The sequence below is a fragment of the Pezoporus flaviventris genome, unplaced genomic scaffold, assembly GCF_033815535.1.
Source record: "Pezoporus flaviventris isolate CSIRO_AGI_PZ_B2104156 unplaced genomic scaffold, CSIRO_AGI_Pfla_v1 ptg000015l, whole genome shotgun sequence".
Taxonomy (NCBI): domain Eukaryota; kingdom Metazoa; phylum Chordata; class Aves; order Psittaciformes; family Psittacidae; genus Pezoporus; species Pezoporus flaviventris.
The window spans coordinates 9,803,147-9,830,838 of NW_026892563.1; the positions used below are offsets into that span (position 1 = coordinate 9,803,147).

At 39.5% G+C, this 27,692-nt stretch overlaps 1 protein-coding gene across 1 annotated transcript; it reads left to right on the plus strand.

Annotated features, from left to right (window-relative positions):
• The first annotated feature begins 1,221 nt into the window (after window positions 1-1,221).
• Window positions 1,222-27,452, plus strand: OTC (ornithine transcarbamylase). Its single transcript, XM_061453381.1, is given in 11 exon segments — window positions 1,222-1,500; window positions 2,343-2,414; window positions 4,065-4,208; window positions 4,690-4,771; window positions 10,681-10,768; window positions 15,820-15,973; window positions 22,881-23,003; window positions 23,683-23,736; window positions 23,834-23,983; window positions 25,079-25,216; window positions 27,198-27,452. Coding segments are annotated over 11 exon segments (1,143 nt in total). The 5' UTR covers window positions 1,222-1,422; the 3' UTR covers window positions 27,258-27,452.
• Window positions 27,453-27,692: the final 240 nt, after the last annotated feature.

Here is a 27,692-nt window from a genome sequence, read left to right on the forward strand (position 1 = left end):
ACTCAACATTGTTCTACGAAGTGATGACTGAGATTGTAGTTACCAGACACTGTGGTTGCCAAGAATATAAATGAGTTACAAAGCGATTAGGAAGACTGATGGGAAGGTGTCTGCAGCAGGATTTGGGTTTCTGTCTGTTGAATCCTTCTTGAGGATCAATATCTGTCTGAGAGATGGGAGCCACCTCACAAAGTGGGACAGATCTCCGCTGGTATGGTGGCTGACCTGGTAAGGAGATCCTTGAACAAGGAATGAATGGGAAAGGACAGAGTTACCAGCAGTGTCTGCAAATGGTTAGATGCTGAGCTCATGGAAGTCTTTATTGGACACCACTCAGTGGAGTCTGAATGAGAAAGGCTGGCAAGTGCTGCCTTTTTCAAGCATCTCAGAGTTGGTTTGGCATGAGCGGTCGGGGGTCCTGAACAAATCCCACCAAGAGTTATCACCCTGAATGACTTTTTCACAGCAGTTTCTCTGGGGAAGAGAGACTCCGTGTTTTAATTATATGATCTTCATATTGCAATTTCAACATATCGCCTTCTCTGACAGATGTGCCACCACCTTGATTTACACAAGTATGCCTTTCCTTACACAGAAGTCCTTATACTTCCTCATTACTATGAGAAAGAAATGGCCATATTTCAAACTATCTACAGTGCAGGTGGCATAAAATCTCATCTGACAATTCTATTTGAAGGTAGAAACTTAAATGAACTCACTTTAGTATTTAGCACTTGACCAACATCAGATTATATAGCAGGCAATTTAAAGTAAAAAGGTATGCAGGTTGCCATATTTAAGTTTCTGGACCTTACTGAAGGCTGTTTAATGCTACTACAGCACAACTTAAAACTTGGTCCAAAAAACACCCCAGGAAAACACACAGTTTTAATTTAGCCTGTCTCCACTTTGTCAGGGCCCTACAGACACAAATAAGCCTTAATGGCCCTCCCCAGCCCCACACCCATGGGCCCAGGACCCCAGTTTTGTCTCTGTGCAGGTCCATCAGTCCCTGCACAAGCCATATTAGGGCCAGGGAGCCTCCATGGTCATGGTCCCATCCCCAAGTGAGCCACCCTGCTTGTGCTGCACGCTGCATTTTTTGCACTAGCACGTGCTCCTGTACAAATATTTAGCAAACATGAAATTGCCTTGAAATGGTGTTGACACAGGTATGATATGATGGGCCCACTGAAAAGAGCACAGACTGCGGGTCTGTGAGAAGTCTTTATCTGTAGAGTTTGACCAAGGAAAAGGTTCAGTGTCAGCCCCCACCAGCCCTGGCTGGGTCAAGAAAAGCAAAGACTTTGGTTCTTGATTTTGTCTTGTCTGCACAGCAGTGCAGCTTGCTCTCTGTTTCAAACGCCTTTGCTTCTCTTAACTTTATCTGTGGGACTGAGAGAAGTCTAACACGAGCAGAAGATGCTGTTCAGTGTGAAGAACTTATTCAGTGCTGCAAAACTAACAATGACCAGCAGGCAGTGGCTGCGACAGTTTTGGTAAGTTTATCCTTTAGTTTTGTCTGGTGTCCAGTGATATTTAGTCAGAAACCTGGAGACAAAATCAGATGAATCTTATGAAGGAGTGAGATTTTCAGAAAAAGCCATGGTTTTTTTCTGCATTTTTAGTGCCCTTTTGCTTCTCAAGGCAACAAGCTCTACATGTTCAGGAGATGGATTTTCCCTTTTATTGTTTGTGAAATACTGCTAATTTCTATCTACTCTGCAGGTACTGTAATCAATAAATAACTATCCAAATAAAGTATACAGGATATTCTTATGCATTTAGACAGTTGTCATGGTCAGTACTGGGAGGGAAGTTCTCTCCTTGGAGCTGCAAGGTGAATCTCTGCTTTGGTTTTGTTTGTTTTTTTTTCTTGTCTGTGTATACACTGGAGACCTGCAGGAAAAGCATGACGTGAGATGAGGTTCACAGTTAACCATGCAGACCTGGCTCTGTGACCTGACTTCTGGTTCCTTCTTCAGCTGCCTATCCCCTGTGCCTGAAGAAGAGCAAATGTATCACAGTGTTTCAGTGAGCTGCTTCTCATGCTTGTCACATCTCCAGAATCAGGTTAAACTTAATTCCACATCTCCCTGTGTTTTCATGTCAGTGTCAGTAAGAACATTAACAGCATTATGTAACAAATTATTAGTGCTAGAAAACAGTACGTGTGAATTTCATAATCACAGGAATCCTAATATGCAGTAAGTCATTTTTATTTATCATTTCTACATTGCATCAGAAGAAAAACAAATGTTTTCTGAGTTCTGTGATTTATTTGCAACAGTTTTAAAGTGGTCCTGAAACCTGGGTAATAATTTTTTAATGGATTTTGGATTTTCACTGCTGGCAATCGATGGGAACTTTCTCTGGTAAGCAGAAGTGATAGAAAAGCAAGTTTGTAAAACAATTGCAGTAAATCTGGTTTTCCAATAAACTCATCCGATTTGTTAAGCTCCTCACATAATGTTGTTTGTTATTTTTAGGGGGTTTTAGCATTATATCATAATGTCGGCATAAGCTATCACCACTGTCTATGAGTATTACAAGTTCAGCACACTGTGGCTGATACTGCAGGATAACCTAGGATCTATCAGCCTGTTTTAATAGTCCAAAGTAATTGCTGTCCCTGCTAAGAAAGGAGTAAGCCAACTGCTTGACTTTTCAGTTCTGCCTGTTACATTTTAACTTTGGTATGTTGTCTCATGCTCCTTCTCTGGAATTTGTCGACTTCTGCCCCCTTTCAGAGGATGTGGGTAACAGGGAAGGGAATGCATTTCTTGAAGGTCATAGCAATAAAACAGAATCATCATGGGAACTCAGTGGTCAGGAGCAGACCTCTAGTCCTGCTTTCTGCTATATATATTTTCTTACTCCTGTCTTGAAAATCTCCACGGATTGTAATTCCAAATCCTCTCTGGGTAACCAATTTTACTGCTTCACTATCTGCCAGTGCAGAAATTAGTAGTGGATATTTCTCAGTCCACTTCTCAGTAGAGCAAAGACCACTGAACAGACAGGGCTTGGATGTGACTTTCATTAACACATCATGTCTAAGCTAGAGGAAATTTGATCTTGTAACTTCTATGGGTGATTATCAAAATCAAATGCCATGTGATTCTGAAGTCCTAAATCTGGCTGGCAGCCAGAATACACTGAATAAACACAGTGCACATGGCCAGAACTTCTCTTGTGTGGTAAGGACTAGAGCACATGGCCATTTTGTTGATTTTTTTTTTACTTTCTTCCCCAGTGTAATGAAGAGATTTCATACACATTTATAGAAATGTATTGGTGAGGATGGAACATAGCAAGTGCCTGCTCATCTACAAAGCACTAAGGAAGGAGGGAGAAAGAGCACCAAGATCTGTGCCTCATATCCTGTGACCCCAAAGAGCAACTTTGCAGTCTATACATAAGCTGTTTCACCATGCCTTGAATGTCTTTGTGCATTCGGGTTTATTTGACAGGCAGCACACAGTCAAGTCATCTGCATATCAGAAGGCAAAAGAAACTACATCTAATGTACAGTTTATAATACTATTTCAGACACCGTTATGGTGCTGATCAATATAGTGCATAGTGGCATCATGTGTCAGTCTGACAATAAAAGTTACTTAAACTAACACAGTCCATCAGGCTGATCCAGCTGGGTCATAGAATCATAGAATCAACTAGATCAGAAAAGATCTTTAAGGTCATCAAGTCCAACTGTTACCCCAGGACTGCCAAGTCCACCGCTAAACCATGGCACTGAGGGCACTTCCAGGGACAGTGATTCTACCACTTCCCTGGGCAGCCTGTTCCAATGCCTGACCACCCTTTTGGTGAAGAAATTTTTCCTAATATCCAGTCTAAACCTCCCCTGGTGCAGCTTGATGCCATTTCCTCTTGTTCTATCACTTGTTACTTGTGAGAAGAGACCAGCCACCTCCTCCACTTCAGAAATGAAGTGTTCAAATGAAGGGACTGGGAGATATTTCATCTTCTTGCTCATTCGCTTTAGCATGAGTGCAAGTCTGTATTGAATGACAAAAAGTGTGCATTTTTTGCTCTTTTGGGACAGGTATGGGCCACCAGCTCAAATGAATGTTCATCTGAAAGGTCGTGACCTCCTTACTCTGCAGAACTACACAGCAGATGAGCTGAAGTATTTGCTGTGGGTGGCTGCAGATTTGAAGCAAAGGATAAAGTGCAAAGGAGAGGTAAAATGCTTTAATTAACTGTAAATCAATTAAAAAAATCAAAAACCCTTCGTGTAAAGTGTTCAGAAATATTCTTTAAATATTCAGAGGACTTGGCAAGTGAAAAGGTTAAACAGCTTTGCACAGCTAACTCCCTGTTATTGGCTAACCCTGTCCATCAGCACATGGTGTACATGCAGAACTAAACGTAAGAAATGGAAGACACTTCACTGCAAGGGATTAAATTAGTATCAGAGTTCTCCTTAATGCTGGTTCAAACTGAGTGCCAAAATGCAATTGCTTTTGCCCCTAGAATTACTTCTTTCCCTTTAACCTTTCTACTGATAATAAGTTTCTTGAAGGGCAAGAAAACATAGCTATGGTTGGAAAAAACCCTCTGTGTAACTTTTCTATGCTGAAATAAAAAAAAAGAAAGAAGTATTTCACACTGTAAATTGTATATAACTATAAAATTGAAATGCATTCAATTTTCATGTTTCAGTATTTGCCTTTGATGCAAGGAAAATCTTTGGCCATGATTTTTGAGAAGAGAAGTACAAGAACAAGATTATCTGCAGAAACAGGTATATCTGAGTATTGGCACAGTCAGATTTTATATGAAATGGTATACTGTGAGTATGTACTGAAAACACTGCATAATTTTGTACTTAGCAGTTTACACTCAGGAGAAACCCAAAGTTTGAAAACAAAAATAGGAAAAGAATGGTAGCTAATTTTGTTTCACCTTGCATATTAATGTAACAGGCGCATTGCTTAAGTCACTGAAATTTCACCAAATCATTCCAAAACATGATAGATGAGAAATAATTTAACAGGCAGAAGTAAGCATTTCTGGAATAAGCTCCTAGTTGTAGTGGCAAGATGTACATTTCCTAACATTTATTTTTGTAAGCATCACAAATTTAATTCTTTGCAGGCTCTAATAAATAGAGACTCCGGGGTACTACCCTAATAGGATCAGGCACTGGAACATTATTCTTTTAGCATACAGTCCTGTGAACACTGAAACACATACATAGCTTTATTTACATGGTAGTTGCTCTGACATCAATGGAACCACTGAAAGAAATCATTCATGTGCTTACATGTTAGCAAGGAATAGCTATGAACTGGTGACAGAAGAAGGAAGGAAAAGCTTGCCCTTCTCTCATCTTAATTGACCCAGCATCCTTTAGGCTGACTTCTCCCTAGCAAGGGGGCAGGGAACTTGTTGAATATTCACATTTCTTTACCAGGTGTGAGTGAGAAGATAAAAATAATGGAAGGAAGAAGCAGATCTGTTAACTGCAAGCATTTCTGAATTTGCCTTTATATCCCTTGGCACAGCCATTTACCTGCTGATCCTGCTCTTTACGTTGCTTTCTGTTTTTTCCAGATAAGCAGGATTTATGAATGGGTTTTTCTTGTTCATTCCCTGTCTATGAAGACCACCCCCCTTTTGATTCCAGAGGATTTAGTTCAGTTTCTAGTTGCCTACCATAGTGGTACATGGGCAAGTAATGACAAATTCTCTGAATCTGTTTATCCCTCATGCTTCTGTATTCAGAGGGAAGCACAGTTTAGTCCTTGCCTTTCGAAGGCTTACGCCATGGGGAAGCTCAGGAAGGTTCAAATGAATTATCTTAAGGATGGGAGTTAATGCACATAAATTCATTCAAGAGGGATTAAGCTCCAGTGAAATAACCCAAATTTATTTCTGAGCTTTCACAAGGGAGTTTAGAGCAGTTTAAATTCTGTGCGTGAACTTCACACCTTCAGTTAATTGGTCGTAAGTCCCCTAAGCCTAAGACTTTGTTTCAAAGGCAGACTCAAGTTTTTTCTGTCCATAGAACCTCTATACATTTCAGCTGCTTTTTAACATACATGACTTCTCCCTTGGAATTTCTACCTCAAAACAAATATAGGACCACATGTATTTCTTTTAGCAAAGTAAGCTAATTTAATACCAATTTTCTAACGTCCAGTGAAAGTGGACATTGAAGTGCTTATTTATAAGATACCTGAGTCTTCTCAAATAGCATTTCCCACCCATTGCACCTTCAGCGTCTTGAAAGAGGTCACTTATGGGACAAGGTTCTGGTGATGAGATTAATCTAAACAAACTTTGCAACTCTCAGGAACAACTACATGCAAATCAGTGGGTTTCATTTTGAAGGATTAGAGACTTGGAAAGCACTGATTACAAAATCTGCTCTGTGCAGTGTCCAAGAGATTGTTATGGGAGGCAGTGTCAAGGGCCATAACAAAGTTCAGGAAGATAATACCCACTGCTCTCCTCTAATCTACCTGGCCAGTCATTTCATCATAGAAGTTTATCAGGTAGGTCAAGCATGACTCCCCCTTGGTGAAGACATGCTGATTACTCCCAATGATTTTCTTGTCCCTAATCTGCCTGGAAGTGGTGTTCAGGATTGGCTGCTTCATTGTCTTTCCAGGAATCAAGGTGAGGCTGACTGACCTGTAATACTCTGGGTCCCCCTTCTTGCCTTCTTGAAGATAGGGGTGACATTTACTTTTTTCCAGTCTTTGAGCACTTCTCCCAGTAGCCAAGATTGATCAAAGAGTATAAAAACATGAATTTGGAATGCATTGTAAGAGAATAGTTGATGTTTGCAGCTTTTCCAACATACTATGCTCCAAAATGTTTATCCTGATGACATTGCAACTGTACTGAATAACGTGCAGCTTCTTGTGGTATAATTCATTACCCCTTTACTCTCTTGAACAGATACAATCTTGTTCTAATACATGTTTCTGAAAACCATATTGTTTTACTATTTCCAAGTGTAAAGGTGTTGTGAGTTTAATGAGGAACACAAGTAACTTCCGTAGAGTATTTGGCAAAGTAAATCCGGTTTTGTGGAGCCTACTAGATTTATTGCTATCACTGGCTATTATATAGGAAAATGTGACATCTTTGCTATTGTAGTAGAAAATGTCATCTGTTTGCAGTCAGAATCCCATACCCATTCTGCATAAAATCTTGTGTACTTTTTAAAACAAAGGTATTGCACATGGTCATATATTACTTGTAAAATAAACATCCTTGGGCATGGCATAAAGTTGAATGCCCTGGTTTTGTTATAACTTTAGTGTAAAGTGTTCTGATTGTCACTGTTACTCTTAAAATATACAGTTGCAGTTATGTTTTAGTGAACAAATCATAAACAAATCGAAACATTTCACAGGTGCTGAATGAAGACAATATGTCACAGAGTAGAAATGGAGAGGAAGCAATACAGGGAGAAAAGCTCTGTATGCCTTCTTTTGCTGTGCACTGGAACATACGAGAAATTGTAAGTCCTGGCAGGCAGTGAGGAAACTAACAAATTCAGATGCCTTGCAATATAAAAAAGGATCCTTCCTTGAGTTTGAGAAGATGGCTGTGAATGTCTTCTGGTGAAGGTGCGGCAGCCCCTCTACTGTGTATCCAGTGTGTGCACTGGAGGATTCACTTTGGCCCCACAGTGTAGCAGGGATGGCTTGGAATGAAGATTTAACTTATGTCTGTACAGCACTTGTATCCTATGTGAAAGAGTGGACTCAACAATGTGCCACAGCCTGAGACATAAAACTCTCCTTTTTTGAAAACTAACAGTCGTGAGAAGTCTGGTCATGAGATAATAAACTATTCTGGCTCTGCAGTATGAACATTTAATAGAGTTTGTTGAGGATATCAATATTCATATAAACACTTAGCATGTGGCTTTGGATACGACCAGCTTGTGACAACAGGGAGGATTAGATCCTCCACTTTAACACAGCGCTCCAGCATGTGTGTATTTGCTGAATGGGTGCCTGCATATCTTCAAAAGTCATCACTTTTTTTTCTTTCTACCGATAGTCAGATGAAAGAATCTGAAGCAAAGATTCTGTCTCTGCAACTATATACAAAGCTAGAGCACAGAGCTCCTGTATTTCCATATGGAAAGTTTTGGATGGAAATACGATCCCAGGCCCTGCACAGATGGCCAGTTCAAAAGCAAAAAGCCCAACACATTAAGACTGTGCTATATACACAGGCTCCAGGTGGTGGCTCTGACTGGGCTGCCTGACGTCTGGCAGTTCTGAATAAATGACCAGATTCCTCTTCTACCTGAGCATCATTTATAGAAAACAGAACATGTCCATGGGAGCCTGCCTGTACTGTGAAACATCTACCAAATATATGTATTTAGAAGCCTAAAATGCAGAGCTGTTGTATTGTGTGCATCCTGGGGAGATAAATCACTGACATAATTGTATATGGCTTCAAAAAAACTCACAAGAAGATGGATGGAAAAAGTTCTGACAAACTAGATTTCATCCTTGAGGAGGAAATCCTTAAAAGGATTCCTTAAAAACTTGCACTGCATAGATAGGCTGTCATGTCTAGGCGACAGTTTGCACATGGATTCCTATAAATACAGTGCTTGTTTCTGAGCTGCAGAGAGGCAGAGAAACTATTTGAGGAAACCTAAACTTTTTTTTGCCTTACTACAAAAAAGGTTCTGAATAATCAGTGAGGGCAAAGCAACCAGGAAACGTATAGTTTTTTTCTAACAGAAAAAAAAATAGAAGAAATGATGCTTCATTCTTAAAAAGTTTGTTGTGTCTGACTCTGATCTTGTTAAGATTTGGAGCAATCCTTAATTTTGACAAAGGGAAAGTAAAATCATCCCCATTCAATAAAATGGGTATACACTGGCTGGATAGAGCAGAGATTTGCCCTTCAGGTCGGGGCTGGAACACCATCAATTTTAATCTGACTTTTAAGGAAATGGAGGGAGAAAAAAAGCCAATGATTTGCCGGTATTATTTTTACCTATTGCATTTTGGAGACTTGCTGAACTGATGCCAGTGGAAAACCCCACTTCAACCCTGCTGCCCACATGGAATGGAAGTTAATAAGGGCTGCCCTCTGTCAGGGGCCCAGTTGTGGGGCCCCATCCTGCCACCTGAACCTAGTTGCTTGGTTTTATCCATGAAAGGTTTCAGTATTCACTCCTGGTTTAATCCTTATTTGAAGAGTAGCTGTAGGATCAACTTTTTACTCTGACAGACCTGCACAAACCTCATCTTAAAGCTGCAGTACTGGAGATGTCTGCAGTGCCATCTAATGGCTACAACCACGTCCAAGAGATCATACTTTGATAGAAGGGTGTGTGTGTCTTTGCTCTTCTGTGCTATATGCAGCCTTTTTCTTCCTGGCAATGAAAAAAGGATGGGCTTCCTTCTGGATTTTTGTCGCAATAAAATACTCCCCCATCACGTTGTCTCAAAAAGGTTGGTTTATCCATACCGAGATTCTCTGGAAATTTCCTCCACCATGGATGTTAGTGACACAGCAAGATCTCCCTGACAATTTCTCTACTAGAAGGGAGTTGTTCTTATGCAGAACATCTTACCCAGTGTGCAGAAAATGCCTCACAGGGCTGCCTACAACCCAATTCAAACCCTACACTTTGTATGTCCCCAGTTGTAGGACCCATGTCCAGTGCTAGGTTTATGCTAAATCATATGATACAGTTCATAAAACAGCCCCCCCCCTTCAAGCACCATTCTCTAAGTAGCCACGATGGACTTTACACTGAGATTCAGTGGACAGAGGCTTTAGACTTAACCCAAGGAAAAGCAGGGAGACTCCAGTGCTGCTGAAGGAAAAGCCGTCTCTGTCAGCTGGTTGCTTGTGGTAGCTTTCTAGTGGTAGTGCAATGGAAATGAGGAAGAAGAGAGCCTGAGAGCTGCCCTTAGCATGTAATTTGTCTTTATCCAAAATACTGTCCAGACACCTTTTAAGTTCCCCAGAAGTGTTTTATATTCTTAAATGATGCACAGGTCTTTCCATGGCTTCCTGTTCAGGACAATTCTTCAGACCTTATCCATCCAGTTACTTGGCTCACCTTGTAAATTCCTATCTAACGGAGTGTGGAGGGGTGCTGGCAGTGCCTAAGATCTTTCCTTTTCTCTCTGTCACTTTATCATTTTTAAGGCACTTGGTCATTTGTGACCAAGCTCAAGTTTGTTACAGTATATAAAGGAACTTCAGATTTTCTATCTGAGTGACAGTACTTGAAGCTTCTTGCAAGGATGTGGGATTACACCTAGTGACTCAGATGGCCCTTCTAGAATGCTAAGCCCCTTGAAGTAGAAATTCAGCATGATGAATGGATTACCTAGCTCTTAACAGGGACCCACAGTGATGCTTCTGGCAATACGTAGCCTTTCAGCTTGAATGACTGTTCCTGTGAACACAGATCAGAACTCATGCCTTAGGATTTCAGCAAAGCATCACATTTGTGTGGTTTTATTCCAAAATGCATTTATTTGTGTCTTGTTGTCAGACTTCAAGTGTTTGAAACATCTGGATACCCTGCTGAGTTTTACTTTTATTGCTGTAAATGTCTTTTACATGAAAAAGATTTTTTGGATCTTGGATGTAAATAAGATGTTCTGGTATTTAATTTCTTTTTTTTATTTGTCCTCACTGTAGGATTTGCTCTACTTGGAGGACATCCTGCCTTCCTTACAACACAAGACATACATCTGGGCACTAATGAGAGTTTCACAGATACAGCAAGGTTGGTAAAACATCACTTGATTAATGACGATGCATTTGGTAGTTTATCAGGCTGAAACCTGTCTTATAGAATTTGGAAGCTAGTATTTTCATTCTGGATAATGTCAGAAGGCACTTCACATTTCTTAAATTTTTACAGATCAGTTCACAAAATGTGTAGCTCAGTACCCTTACAGCCACTTCAGCTCTCCAAAATGAGAAATATTTTTATCAAATTCGGCATATAGAGTGCTAATGAGAGTGACAGTCACACAAACAGAAACATTTTATGTTCCTCAGTAGTACAGTTCCACTGATGACAGCACATATATTCAAACAAGACTAGAACCTTCTAGTTCTGTTGCTCCTCATGGAACTAGAAGTACAGCTCACTGGCAAATAAAAAAGCAAAATCAAGAAGCAAGGACTTTATTTATCCTAGTTAGGGCAGCTGCTGATGGGTCTTACCCTATCTGCTGTGACAGGCTGCACTGAAGGCCACTCTCATCCCCCTGTTTCAGCAGCATCAACACTTTGCAGGCAATTTATGATTTCATGTGCCCTCTTCCACAGCTGTACCCACTGTCAGGACTGGAGGCTGGGCTATGGCATTGTTCTATAGGGACCCTTAGAAGATCTTATTCATGCCCATTCCCACATGCATGTAAGGATGGGTAGCTAGCAAACTATCCTCATCGCCATAACAGGGAAGAACTGAGCTCAGGCTTTTTTATCTGGTGTATTCTCTCCGGTGTTGCAGAAAGTAGGCAGAACATAACACTCCCATGTATTAAAGACTCATCCATCCTCATTATTGTGCGGCTTTCTAGGCAGCCTTTTGCAGCCTGAGTCAGGCTTGTTGCTGAAAGGTTAGTTGTCTCAGAAAGGTCCTTTTTATTCTTGTGAAAGACATACAGTGTCAAGCTTGTCAGGCACAATTCAAAATATCTAATCAGCCAGATGAGGTTCCATTGCCTTTGCTGTATACTACAGTTTTCACAGTCAGTGGAAGAGGTTGTCTGAGAACTCTGTTGCTGTTCTCCCTGTGGTGAAATCCAAGGAAAACATAAAGAAAAGACCAAACGTTTGAACATTTTAAAGTTTCCTTTCTTGCTTTTAACTATTGAAGTGGAATACATATGGGTGTTGACAGTAGGAAGTAAAAATTTCTGTCTCTTGAGGTTTGAAAGTACTTAGCTTCCACTCCCTGCTGGATATATAACTCTGCCAGTATCAATATAAGCTGCAGTGATAGGGCTCAGATGTTTCAAGAAAAGTGTGTCCCACTGCTTTGCTTTAGTAACTACAAGTTTAAAAGATTCAAACAATGTATAGACTCATGGACCTACAAAGGGAACAGATTAATCTGAGACTTAACAGCCAAATCTGAGGTACTTTAGGCTACTGTGTCCAGTGGCCACTCTGTCCAGTTCAGCATTGCTCAGACACTGCCAGGGAATTCAAATACATCCCCTCAAAAGCATTCTTCATACATCATGGGACATACCCACAGTTTAAGCAGGGAAGCTATAGCTTCATCAAAGTGTGCTATTTAAATGCTTCAGAGCATATGCATTCCAGCTACAGCTCTACTGGCTTGAGAGCTGGAGGATTTTTCAAGTCAAACATACTTAGCTTACTATGTCATAGTGAAGGTGAATGGGAAACCTATCAAAGGTAAATCCCCCCCAATGATGTAAATAAGTATTATTCACCAAGTGTCTTGCTTCCATTCTCACTGGATCAGAAACACAGTAAGCTACAAGAAATAAGGCAAGAAGTAGAAGTAAGAAAATCTTCCATCCAGAGAAGTCTCCATTCTGTGGAGGAAGCTCCCACAATTCCCACTTCCCATGCAAGCCTTCAGCCCCACTTTTCTCTGTCACTGCTTGCTCTTCCAGGGCAAGTCCCTTTCTATGACCCTGACCTGGGGATTTTGCTCCTCTGCTGAGTCATATCACTCGCCTCTGTGGATTGAGGGCTCCCCCAAGATCTTACAGAGCCCCACGTGTTCTGCTTCACTTCTGCTCTCATTGGCAGAATTATTATTGACTTTACACAATCAAAAGAACAACCTGAGTGTTAATTCCTTGGCATTTCTTGTGATTGAAGGGTAAGATCCCATCTTAATTCATTCAGTTAATGGAAGAATAAACAAAAAGAATGCCTGTAGTAGGTCCAGAGGGTATTTCAAATATTTAGAGCCATGTGTTTAGGGCTCTGAAGGCATTAGAAGTATTTGAAATTGAAACTTAAAGCAAAGGGGCACAGATCTATAAAAGTCACAGTTTTTATTATAATTGCTGCAGGTAATGGTTGAAAGAATTTCTGCTGTGAACACACCTTTAGTGATTTATAACCTGCTTATAAATCAGTTCTTCCATGCTTCACAAGACATCTACATTTATGCTGACACAGTAGCAAAAGTCACCGCCCATAAAAGAGCTCTAAGCCTTTCAGTGCTGTTTAGCATGTCTGATATATTACATGAAATGAAATATAAGTACTATATTTTCCACTATAGAGCAGACCCACTGTGCACCACTATAGCTCAGGGGCCATAACGTTCAGTGACAGCAGCGAAGAACTCTTAGGATGATTTTACCAGTCCACTGGCATTATTAGGGGATGGATCTCTGCATCTATGGGGAATGGGGTTTACTTCTCACTGCTTACTGAGAACACATCCACCATGTGCTCCTGTAAGACTACGAATGACAATGAAGTAGTCTTGTCAGAAATTAAAACCTGTGTGCTTTCACAACAAAACCAAAACTACCTTGGATAGCAATATTCTACTTGAAATATATGCAAATGTCCCATTTGCAAATTCAGAAATCAGCCACACCAAAAAAGAATACTTTTACTTGTGTTTAATTTTGGATTCCTCAGAGGATACACTTCATTAAAAATTTCCAGCTTTCCTCTGTAGAAATAAAAGTTATTTTGAAACGATAGACATGCAGCATTCTAATACACATATATTTCCAAGCTTTAGAATTTTGAAATTGATAGGATCACAGTTTTGCAAAAAGAATGAAAAGAGAGAAGGACCTTGTAGTTGGTGATAATACAGGAACCTTAAACCAAAAGTCACCTGATGAACCTGTGTTTACTCCCCCTCACCTTCCAAAACTTTGTCTTTACTAAAGACTCTCATCCAGCCAGGTCTGTTTTCCGGTGCAATTCCAGCCTCATATGGTTTCCTTTGAGTTGATTACAGACTTCTTCATCTCCTGAGACAAGTTTTGTTTTGTTTTGCTTTGCTTTGTTTTGGTGTTTGGTTGTTGTTGGTTCTTTTTTTTTTTTTTCCTGAGTTCAATTTGGTTTTGATTTCACAAAGAATAAACCTGGTTTCCTCCTGAGTTTCCTACTGTAAGATATGATATGTAGAAATGCTGGCAGAAGGACTGCCTGGAGTCTTGCCACTGTGTCTAATAAAGTCTAGTATCTGCTTTCAAAAGCAGATAGAAATTTTTTTTCAACAGAAAGAAAATTCACCATTTTTCACTAGTTGGTAATTGATTAGGACTGAATTTCCTCTGCTGGCATATCCTCTAAAGGGACCATCTTCTCACTCATGTCAGGTTAGAATCAGTTGTACTGCCATCCTAAAAAAAATAAATAAATAAAAAAGTGGAGTCTAAGAAAAATGGGCTATTTTCCATTGTGATTGCTGGTAGGACTGGCTATGTATTGCTTAGAGTGGGCACCTGTTAGATGGCTAACAAAAGGAGCCATGCATGCCGTTCCTGATGACTAGTTAAGAGCAGAACAGATTTTCCACAGTTGCATGCTTCAAGCTAGAATAAACACTCAGAGAAAAAGAAACCGATGAGCTAAAAAGAAATAATGACACAAACAGCAGCTGTTCCAATACCTTGCAATCAGTAAATACCTTGTTCGATTCCTCCTTCTCACTTATAGCTACTATTGGCAGTCTTTTCTTCCAAGAGAGCTTCCCAAGAGGGAACCTTGTAATATTTTATTAGAGTTTTGCTTGTGTGAGGAATGTCCAGTGTCAGTAGAAAATATTTGTTACTGACTTCATCAAGAGATTTGTCTGTGTAAAGGCAACAGCATTAACAGCTGCATTTCCACAAGAGAAGATGCCCGAATTCTTGATGGCTAATCAGGAAGATAGATAGATACCACAAGGATTTTGCATACTCTTCTATTCAGTCTCTTCCTTGTTTTATTTTAAGGTCCTATTAGAAATAACATGAAAACACACAAAATACTACTTCAAAGTCAGGCTTCAGGGCCTGATTAAAATGCAGAAATGCAGAGAAAGGCAGAGCTCCAATCCATATTTAATTTCTTTAAAGAATTCAGAGCACACCGCATATACTATGCTAATCTCTCAATCTTTCACACTTTGGCAAAATGAGGTTAAAGCCAGAGTGGCACAGTGACTCCTGCGTGCCCCTATCCATATACCGAATTTCAAATTTGGGCATTACTTTAACACTGATATCATGTGTTTCAGCACAGAAGTTTTTAAGTAGGAGAAAGAACACGCCAGTGTTATTAGCCTCCTGTTTCTATGTTCATTAGGGTCAGTAAATAATTGAGGTAATCTAAGACATATCTGTGTTTCTGATCCTCACAAAGGTCAGGCTACCATACACGGACACTGTAATAGTCAGTCAATGATACATTTGCTCTTTGCTAAAAGTCTCAAGAAATCTTATACTTTGTCTCTTCTGAAGCTACCAAATTCTTCAAATGTTACAGTGTCACACAATCGCTTATCTTAGTTTGGATACCTTAATATTTATTGATGTTCTGTCTGTAGCTACAATCAAACACCAAAGAGAAGAAAACATAAAATACAGTGGCAGTTTTCATTTACTTGCTATAGTTTGTTAATAAGTAGACCTGCTTACCTATTAGAAGTTTATTAAATGTCTGCATTTAAGTTTGTTATGCAGACATGATAAATTATTCAGATAGCTGAAAAAAAAAGTGATTCATTGCCACTTCTCATTAATATTGATGTGTTGCACGCTGAAGAGTGCAGCAGGGCTGTACTTACTATATTTGACTTGGGTATTTTCTGCCATCCTCCAGGGTGCTTTCCAGCATGACAAATGCAATCTTGGCTCGAGTTTATAAGCATAACGATCTGCACCTAATGACGAAACAAGCCACTATCCCAATAATCAATGGATTGTCCGATTTACACCATCCTCTCCAGATTTTAGCTGATTACCTAACTCTTCAGGTAACAATATAGTCCCCCTTTAATAACAATTTTCTTTTTCTCCAAGTCTTAGTAAGTATTTTGGGAAGTCAGGTTCAAAAGCATTTATTCTCAGGGTTTTTTTTTAGGTGGCAGTTATATGGCACTTGTTATTTGAAGAGATACTGATCCAGCAATATAATTAAGAAACTTTTTTATTTAAAACAACTACCTGGTCCTACCAGCTGTAGTGGGACTGAAGGGACTGAGATGAAACATGAAATTAAGTACTTCATTGGAATTAGGCTGCAATTCAGAAAATGGGCAAGGAGCTTTGCATATTACATAAAAGTAATGTAATACTTTTTGGCTCAGTCAAAGCCAGTGGAAGATTTTCCACTGACTTAAAAAAAAAAAAAATCAGTGGTTCACTCTTGATTCCTCCCTAACCTATGAATAGTTTAAAAGGAATCACTATCCTGTATTAGGAAACTGGTTAAAGAAATTTGTTTCTAAAAGCCACTTAATGCTACCAGTGCAAACACCTAAAGTTCAGCCACTTAAACCTATTTAAACTTTGCTCACTTCAAGTAATAGTTAAAAAAAAAAACAACATATTTTGTAGTTTAATCTAATGCAGTAGTTGATTTGACAGCAGGATAATGTTTCACACATAGAATACCAGATGTTTATCTGTGAACAAAAGGACTATGCTGTTTTACAATCAATTGAAGAACTGGCTTATAAAAAAAAAGATTATTATACTGCAATGCTGGTTGACAACTATGATGAACTCCTCTGACCTTGTTTACTTTCTGAATGAATAAAAATCACAGTGCTTGAAAAAGAGAGGGCAGAACAATTTCCTGATCTATTCAGCTGTGTTTCTCAGCTGTTGAAGACTTTGATAAGGGACATTCAGTCTGTGAAAAAGATCTAGAGAGTAATAATAAATTATTCATGCCTTAAACTTTAAATACTGGAAGACTCATGTGTTTAGTGAAAATTGCTTTTTCGTTGCTTGGATTAGTATTTTTTTGTAAAATTTTCAATACTTGAAGACACCAGCAAAAACTGGTGAATTTGAGACTAAAATGCTCCACATACCCCAGGATAAGGTTTGTTTGGGAGATCACATTGTGCCAGCCTTAATGAACTGTTCCAATTACATAAAACAGTATGCTGTAATGAGACCATCATCAATCTTTATATGTCAAAAGTTCATTTAAACACTGTGTGCAAGTGTAAACCAGGTGAATCTTGTAGTTGTGTTATATAGAGGCTTCTGTCTTGCAAACAGCTTATTAGCATTTTATCACTTGTGAATAACAAGCTTCAGGAATAATCTGTGACTCAGCCTACACAACTATTGGTATCTCTGCCCCTAAACTTGATTTTATCCAGGTCGCTGACCGTAGCACCACGGTTCAGGGTGCTGTTGCCCTGTTCTCCATCTCCAGGCAATGAAGAGAGACCACTGAGTATCAAAACCACACTCTAGAGATGCATCTCTTTCTCCATTGATACTACGGGGAAACCTATGGAGATGAGCAGAATCAGTGCATGCTCTGTTGATCACCCTCTGCTCCACCTCCATTGTGTCCTTGTACAGGGCAGACATCTCCAAGTGAACATGAGCCCACAGGCTGTACTTTTCTTTGGGTTGAACGCCTTGGGCAACAGCAGATGGTTGTCCTTGTTTCATCAAGCACTGGGGAGGACATCTTTGGAAAGAGTGTCGCTGCTTACTTTACATTATGATACGTTATGAGGAAACACAACCACATCACTTTGCGCTCAAACAAAGACACGTTTGATGTGCATATGTATCATTACCAAGTGAGCACTTACAGAGACCTCAAGGAATGGCTCAGCTTTTGGACAGTCATGGAAGCTTTTTAAAATTTACAGCACTTTCCCAGTCAGCCTAATAAGCAGAGCTGTTTCCTCCATCTGTGTCCAACTCTCTCCTAGGCTTTCCAGCATGTTCCTCAGCCCAGAGTTTGCCAGGAGGTCTTTAGAGGGCAGCTGGTGGCTGCCACTTCACCAAGGGCATGCTGCACCACCGGTTTCTGACCCACTGTCCATTCTTCCTTTCTCACCCAGGAGAGAGGTTCAGGCAGGGGGGAACTCTCGGTTACCCTCAGAGCACTGTGGATGTTGACACTGCTTGTTCTTTCCTTTTCTGACCTGCCTGCCCACTGCCTTTTTTCCCCTGTGCACTGTATGTACACTGAAGTGAAGAAGACTGGTCTTAAGCCAGTAGCATGTAATAAAATGGCATTTTAATCTTATAATAAACTTTAAGAGGTCACAGAAGTAGGAATAACACTTAAAGAAGTGTGAGCCACAGGGTCTAGTTGTTACTTACCAAGATCAAACTTCTCATGAGATTTTCAGCAGGGTAAAAAAATGTTACCCAAGAACCACCTGCAGTAAGGTTAATACGGGGATGTTGAATAGTACCTCTGATTCTCTAAATTAATTGAAAGTTCATATATGACATTTCACTGCCTTTCTGCTATGCAAAGGCAATATATTTGGCTCATACACACATGCAAAATACAATAGTGGCACAGACTGCTAGCCTTATATATAAATGTAACTACAGATTATGCACAGTTTATTTATCTTTAAAAATGTCTCTTCCTTATCTCTGTAAATATTTTCCTGCCTGTATTTGCTCCTTCCTCCTGTCAGTACATAACTAAAATTTACTTTCTTTTCTCTCTCTTTTTTTCCCTCCTGCTGCATTGCCAGTGGAGGACTGCATGCACTCTGGCCCTCTTCATGCTTAGCACATTTTTATTCTTCCATTTTCTAAATCCTATTCATTTTATCACATGCCTTCTTGAATCCTCTTCAAGCATCTTCTCTTTGATCTGAAACTGCCTAATTTTCTGGTTTATTTTGTTAAAATGTATTCTTTCTTGTGACTTCTAATTCCCTTTTCACAGGTGCTTTTTAGTGTGGTTATTTTATTATAGTCTCTTGCATTCCCCAAACAATGTGGCTGGTTTATTTTCAGGGTTGTCAGTTCATGTTCTGTGTTCAGGCTGTTCTTGTCATATCAGAAAGTGTGCTTTGTCATGAATACTGGAGCGAGATTCTTCAGGTTCAACATCCTCTTGCCCAGTGCCTTCTTCTTGAGCAACTTGGAGCCCCCCACATGTTTGACATCTAAGCTGACTCTGCCCTTTAATACTGTGGTCAGGTTTAATGCCCTGTGTTATGCTAAGAGGGATGTAGCATATGTGCTACCCTCTTTCTTAAAAGTTGTGTTGATCTGAGTTTGCTCTTGATCTATAACCCACTAGAAACAGTTGTAAACATTATGCAACGTGATTTTGAGGGTTTGGGGATTTGGCCTTTAGAGACCACGAGTGCTGGTACTGTGCACATGCAGAGCCACTTCTCTGTGCTGAAGGCATGTAACAGCCCCTTGCTGAGCTCACCCGGTACCTCTCAGTTTCCTAGGCAGAAGCTGTGGCTCACAGCTTCTGCTCTGTGAAGCTTGGCTGGAGGGCAGCATCACACAATTTGTATTTCAGGGACAAGCAGGGAACTGACATTGATTCAATTGATAGTAATGTCATTGGCCATATCAGCTAACTTGTAGTTGACTGCAGGATGGCCAGACTGGTAATTAGAGCGGGTCCATATGCCACTAGCTTTTTATGTCACTGGTCTGATGGGGAATGCCTTTTTCAGAAAGAAGTGGTTGGCATAAGAAATACATCAGTGATTTCTTTTTAAGAAGTGTAACTAATTACAGTGTTGCCCAGCTTGAAGAGGGCTGCCATACACCTGAACTTCTCTTCAGTCTGTCACCCAAAGAGCTCAAATTTTTATAGTCTTCAGATTCACCGCCACCACCACCACTATCATCGTCATCATCACCATCATTACTGTAACAATTAGAAATCCCAACTAAGATCTGGTCTGATCCTTTAGGATATACTGTTTCAATAAACAAGACAAAACCCAGTGTGGGAGTAAGAAAGATAAATGGACCAGCATCTACCTTTAGGTCAGCTTGAGAGTCAGTAGATCCAATTTTGCCCAGTTTCTGATTTACTGGATTGCACTGCCTCCCAAAGGGCTTCCATTTTAAATTTTGACAGATTATTGATTCAGTATTCAAAAGCTTATTTTAATTGAGGGCTGTTCTGACTGTTGTGGTCAAACATTTCAGAAGTAATCTATAATGGTGTCAGAGTTTCAGTCTTGCTGGAAGCAAGTCCAGGCAGAGGCAGACACGAATATCCCTAATTAGCTAAACCAGTCTTTTCTGAACATAGAACGGTGCTAAATCACTGAGCGTGTTTATTATTTCCCAGGGTTTGATACACTGATACACTGCAACCACAGCTAAGAACAGAAGGAAGCATTGTAAAAACAGCATGAGGGTGAGAAAGTTGACTGTAAAAGCGACATTAATTATTTAGCAGGGATTTTTCATGACAATAGCAAAGCCAAGTTTTGTGGCACTACAGCAGCCAAAGAGGCATTCATCAGGGAGAAGGGCTCTAGACTTTCTAAATATGTTATTTTTTGTATGGCTTTACTAGGGGAATAAGTATTTTGAAGTGTAAAGAGAAACTGAAGAACACCCAAGCAGGTAAAAAGTCTATATCAATATGATAGAGTTTGGAAAAAATTGGGGAGGGATGTGTAGCTTCAGAAGCTCATGTGATCAGCATGTATTGTAAAGGTTCTGGTTTAGCCTAAAGTGTTAATTTGTGGCAAAACACCTTTAACAGGATTTCCTCTGAGCAATTGTATAGGCACATACTATAAAACAAACAAACAATAAATAATCTCATTTGTGGTAGCTTTCGTATTCCCTCAAAGCTTTCTGGTTCCGACCAACACAATCACCTCATCTTTCTTGGAAGCTCAGGATGTATGTGTGTAAGCAGTGCAGTCACAGCCATGGTAAGCTGGCTTTAGATGAAGGGGTTTGAGATACGCTGCGTACCAGTGACAACATAAAGCTTAGCACAGGATACAAAATAGGCTCCACTAGCACACACACCACTTGATTCTGCCTTGTCTACAACATTTTCCATTAGCTAAATGTCTTCACTAAGATTAGCTCAGCTATGTCCACTCTATACAGTAGTCACTGCAGATGTAGCTTTGCAATTTGCAGTGCACATTGCGGGTCATTATACAGACATCTCCAGTACTTTGTATTTTATCTGTGTCAACTAGTAGCTTGGGAGCAGAGAAAAGTATTTAGTAGGCACTGTGCTTCTTTTAATGCAGAGTAGCAGCTGGTAATAAGGTGGAAGTTATTTAACCCAGCCGTATATTTGTGACTCACTAGTGAGTGCTTTGAGCATTAAGGCTACAATGCCTATTTTTAAACCGTAAGATCAAAAGATCTCAGGGCTGTCTCATTTGCTCATGGCTGTGGGTTCATGTCTCAGCTATCACTAAGCACTAGCTGGAAACAAGCCCTTAAATAAATGCTTTAGTTTGGCCTTCTCTTAGAAGTACCACTGCTAGGAGATGTGGAAGGACTTTGAAAGATCCTTAAGAGACCTGCAAAACTGTTTCACTGAAATAACTTCCATGCCAGCAAAGTTCTGATTTGCTCTCCTGTAAATACCCTTGCATCAAACCTCTGCCAATAAGCCTGCTGCTAGCAAACATCAACTGAAAAAGCGATAGTTTTGCAGTATCCTAGTTTTAGCCCTTAAACTGTAGGCAGCCTCAGACTCCATTATTTTTAGTTTTCAATGGTATTTTAATGTCATTCAATATTTCAAAAGCTACTATTTTTGACCTTCAATTGTGGTCATTGGCAGAAATGCCATTAACTTTGTTCTGGAACAACTTCATAACTATTTGTTAGAAGAAACTGCTGCCAGGAGAGAAGGGGGTAATCCCAGCCCTTTCCCTATTCAGTCTTTTGGCATCTTTGCCTGCAAAGTTGCCAGTTAGGACAGCTCTGCAGTGTGGATGCTTATCCTCTCTGACAAGCATTGAATCATGCCACACAAAGTGTTGAAACACTGTCTGGCTTCCAGCTACTACAATACAATTGTAGCCTGGCCCAGTTTTGAACTAAGAATAAAAGGCTCTCCATCATGTCTTTAGCCTTTTGAGTCACGAGGTGGAGTTGTACAGATCAGGCATATAGAAGCATTTGGTTATGTCTTTACAAACTTTCTGGTATCAACTTAAGTACCTATAACCATGCATATTCAAAACAATATGGCTAAAAAGGCCATATTTCCTGTTTTTGAAATACAAAAATCATATTACTGTTGTTCCTCCTTAGACCTTATCTGCTGGGAGCTGAGGGCCAGAGTAGCTGTACATGTACAGGCTGTAAGTGCCAGCGAGCAAAGCTACAGTCAATGCTGAAATGCTGTTTCAAGTTCATACAATCCACACTCTAAAAGAATCACTCTTAGGCTGAGCAAGGCAGAGCAAACCATGAGCGCATGAGCTGCACAGCTCCTTTCAAAGTATTGCTTTTTTTGCTGTCCTGTACAGCTGTGACAGTTAAAATGCACTCCAAGGCCATCCTCAATAGGGATATTTTCACAATTTGGGGGAAAGCTGGAATGAGTGCTATGCTAGGTGACAGCATTGCCTCTAAATAAAGAATTTCTACCATTCACTAATATTTATGAGCACCAGCCCACAGCTGTACATTACTGTGTCTCAGCCTCAGCTTCCCAATATGTCATACATGTCAATGTGTCCTTCAGGTGAGAAAGCTGCAGTACTTGACCCTTCATGTAAGACATGGGAGGATTTTTCCTCTCTGGCCATCTTGTAGCTGCATTAAGTTTAATTAAGAAGTATGGTTCCATGCAGCTAGCATTTGAAGTAGCCAGCCTTCTTTGCAGCAGACCTGTCTGATTAACCCCTCCTACCTAGGGCATCAGCTTCCTGGAACATAACGAGGGCTATCTGATTCATTTGACAGGAGCACTATGGTGGGCTGAATGGGCTTACAATCACCTGGATTGGGGATGGAAACAACGTTCTTCACTCCATCATGACAAGTGCTGCAAAGCTGGGAATTCACCTGCGTATTGCAACTCCCATGGTAGGAAAGCCATCCACATGGAGTAAAGAAGGCAAACTGCCCATTCTTGTCTCAGCCACATGGACAGTTACCAAGGGCCTCAGCTAGTGTTGTTTGCATGTATCTTGCATGCCAGCTTTCAGAACCAAGGTTCAGAATCCTGATTCAGTTATCTTGATGCAAAGCAGAAGTAATTCTACTGAGTCCAACTTCAGAAGGGTTGAGGGGAATTTGTGACTGCAGTATAAATCATGGAAGATGATAGTTCCACTTGTAAAAGTGTTATAAAGTCATCCAATCCACTCTCCCCACAAAACATTACAAAAATGGTTTCAGATTTGTGGAAGTGTTGCATCTTGGTTGGTTCACAGTGATGATGTTGCAATGTAGTACAATATAAAAAATAAAGCAAAAAGTTTAGGTAAAAAAACCCTCCTATATATAGTCTTTTCATTCTGTAACTGTTCAAACTTATTTTTTCTTACCTTATCAGAACATCTTTCACCATTTTATTTCCAAAATAAACTTTCAACAAAATTAACATAATTTCCACTAGTTTTACCACTCTGAAAGACATTCTTTTTCCCATGGCAAATGGTTCAATCAGTATTTTTCTAACCAGTGTTAATAATCAATTAAATCTTGTATGTAAAAAAAATCAATTAAATCTTGTATGTAAACCTATTGCCTTTTTCGGCAGGGCTTTGAACCAGACCTCAAGATAACTAAAATAACTGAGCAGTTCTCCAGTGAGGTAGGAACCTAAGAAATAGGCTAGTAGAGCAGATTGAATAGAGTTTATTTTTGTTATAAACAAAGTTGATGTTTCTTGTCTTCTTTATTCACATTAGTATGGTACCAAGTTACTCCTCACAACAGACCCTTTGGAGGCTGCAGATGGTGCCAATGTCTTAGTTACAGATACATGGATAAGTATGGGGCAAGAAGAGGAAAAGAAAGAAAGACTAAAGGCATTTCAAGGTTATCAAATTACAATGCAGGTAAAAAATTGAGATTTAGTTTTGTGGTTTAGTTTTCTGGATGCTTTTACAGTTTGCATTTATGAGAATCAACATCAGCAAAGCATGGGTTTGTTATCTTTTTGAGTTGGGGCTATGGAACAACCACATTCAAACCTCCATCCAGCTTGAAAAACTCACAAAAGTAACAAAGTTTGAGTTATCTTATACACTTCACATGGCTTGGCCCCTTGCAGAGCTTCCCAATGAGGCCTAACTCCAGAACATGGGCAGGAGTGTTAATCCTTCACTTCTTTATGACCTAAAAGCTATTTCTACCTTTGCATTTCCTCTTTGATACCAGAAATGATCCTTTATGTTTTATTTAGAATGAGCAGCTCACAGATAAATTCTTTAATGCCTGGGCAGCATTTGGGGCAATTTTGTGTATGTCTGTCAATGAATAAATCATCAAATATATGTCTTTAAAATCGTCCAGTTGAAATGCTTATCAGCACAAAATCAGTTAGAGGATACACAGAATCATAAACTATTAATTGCATAAGATAAAAAGGACATCTTCCTTGCTGATAGAATTACTGGTTTTATTGACTGTATTTTAACACAAATTCACAAAATACTATTGATGGTTATTGATGTCTCTGAACTGCCCTAAAATGCTTAAATTCATTGTTTGTTGGTATTAGATCAATATATTATGAATGACAATATAAAAAGAGAAAAAATATAGCCTTTTAAATCATGGTTTATTATGTTCTTGTTACAATTATTGATAGATTATATTAGTGTGTGGCATTCAAATAAAGACTGCAATTTATTGATCCACTAGGTCCCTGGAGTTTTACTCCCCTACTAAAGCCAGAAGAACAGGAGTAAATATCTAACTTCTGTGAAGTCAGCACTGACCTCGTACTGACTTTCATGGGGATATTCCCATCTTTTTCACAAATGAGGAATTCTTTTACAGTCAGTGGAATCCTTCTGAGTTCATCAGAGAAGTAACCCAAGTGGGAGCTAATAAGGAATTTTTTAACCTTTTTACTAGTTAAAGGTTTTATTTATGTCCTCACATGTTTTTATTTATGTATTTATTTTTATATGCTTTTTGATCTACAGACTGCGAAATCTGCTGCTTCCAACTGGACTTTTTTACACTGTTTACCCAGAAAACCTGAAGAAGTTGATGATGAAGTATTTTATTCTCCACGGTCATTGGTTTTCCAGGAGGCTGAAAACAGAAAATGGACAATTATGGTAAGGAAAAAGGATAACAGTAGTTAGAAGTTAGGGTCAGCTTCTGTTTTACCTTACACTACAGGCTTGATTCAGCTTATTTCCTCAATAAATAGTGAATATTAATACATATACTTCAAATGCACCCCATAGTACATCACAGTTTTGACTACAGGCAAGATATATATGTAGCAGAAATACTCCTAGACACAAATGTGGTGTATTTTGATTTTAATCTGCTGTTGTTTGACCTATTTTTTATCACTAAGTGAAATCTACAATATAAACTTTAATTTTTTGGTATTTAAATCACTGGGTTTACTCTAATGATTAACTCAGCTGCTCAATTTTAATACATGTCAAATGCTGGGGCCCCAGGGACTGGTGTTAGAAACTCCAATTTCCCAAACACTTAAAGCTTCTGCAGTTTTCTCTCAGGAAAAGCTGCTACTGACACCAATGGGAACTTTCCCTGAGAAAGTGATGCAAGAACAAAGCTTTAAAGGGCCTTGAAAAGTTATGGTGTGGGTAATACTGTGTGATCCATGGGAACCGTGAGAGGACATTGGCATTTAACATAAACCATAACTCCCGTCTCAGCATTCCTAGAATTTCAGCAAATTACTGCCAGATCTCAGGAGCCTGTTATTTGTTGTTGGCTTTAGAACCATGTTGACAAAAGCTAGTGAAAACTTTCAGAGGTGAAAAAAAACCTCACCAGAAATGGCATTGTCATAACTCTCAGATAAACTCTAGGTGTGCTCTTAGTGAATAAGTAGTTGAGTATGGTATTTACTAAACCCTCAGATTTTACACGGTCCAATGTATTAAGAAATTTGTGTTAAATTCATAGTTTTAGAATTCAAAAAAAGTGATAACATTTTTTATTTTAAATTTTCAGTGTTTCTAATTGCCCTAAATATTATTTTTTCAAAAAGAAAATAAACCCTTTACTGTACATTTTTTCCAGCGCACATTTTTTTTAGGGTGAGAAAAACGTCATATTTGTGTTTTATCAAGCTGTAAAAATAATGAATGCCTCGGTTTTGTGTATCTGTTATGTTCTATCACTTTCAGCTCAGGCATCAAAATGGAACACAAATTATTTGCTCAGCTGTAGTCCCAAACAGGGCTGAGTGGAGGTACGACATGGGTAGCAGCAAGAGGCTGCACAGCTGGATATTCAGTCCCCACTGTGTGCCTGGGACTTCCTCTCACACTGAGCAGTGCTGAAGGGAAAGGCAACAAGACCACAACCCCTGAACCTTTGTAAATCAAGTTCTGGACCAAAATAACAGTCTGCAGTCAGATATCACTGTGAAATCACAGCAGTGTGAACCTGGTAATATCTTGTCAAAAATCAAGCATGAGGTTGTTGCGTATACAGGTGTGGGAAGGCCAGCAGAGCTGCTGCAACACTGTGTGTTATTTAGCTGACATTCCAAATATTCTCATTTCACAGCCATACCTTTTTGTTGTAGTACTAGAGGAGGGCAGGAGGGGTAGATGACACACTATTAACCTCAGTGAGGATTTTCCATGTTATAACTCAGAAAGTATAGCTAAACTGGGATAAATTTCAAAGTCCTTGTTCTAGTATGGCTGTCATGGATGCTAATGGAAGTTCTGCTGAAATCCACAGGCAAGCCCACATGCTCTTTGGGCTCCTACAGAGTTTTCTAGCAGTAGCAGGGGATGGCATATAGCACACCAAAAAAAGGCCTCAGTGTCTGATCTAAATGCTTTGTCTGAATTTGTCCTAGGCTGTATATTTTGTCCACACTAAGAAAACCTATCAGCTGCAATACAGAACATCATAACTGATTTTCAGCTCTTTCCTGATTCATCATCAGAAATTCTAGCAAATAAATCGAAGTGGGCAGTTTTTGTCAGGACAATAATTTTCAACATAAGACTTTAGAGAAGGAAAATATTTCCCCCTTATTTATTTTTATGGAGTATCTGTTTCCAATGCGATTGGATTTTTTCTTTTCTTCTCTAGGCTGTCATGGTTTCCCTGCTGACAGATTACTCACCACAGCTACAAAAGCCTACATTTTAATGCTTGGATTTCTGCCAAGAGAAAAAAATTCCTCATCGGCAGAATATTCTGGTCTTCAAATGCATCGATCTTCTTCAGAAAGGATCAAAGCAATGAATGCTTCTTTAATAAAACTGTACAGTTAGCTGTATAATATTGCATTACATCCATGACAATGTTCAAGACAATAAACACCATTGCAAAAGCTGCTTTTCACCTCAGTGTTCCAGGCTGGCTATCCTTTCTAGTGGTCAGCATCACAGAAAATATTCCAAGGGTGTACTTTAACTATTCGCTTTACCAGCATCAGAGACATAGCATAGTCAACACCTAGCTGCGTTGGAACCCATATAGTGTAATGTGACAGACATAAACTTCTCCCTAATCCTGTGCATTTAATTGCTGATCTCAGGAAGTCTGTGCAGAGAAACAGTGCTTTAGTTTCCCTTGGTTGCC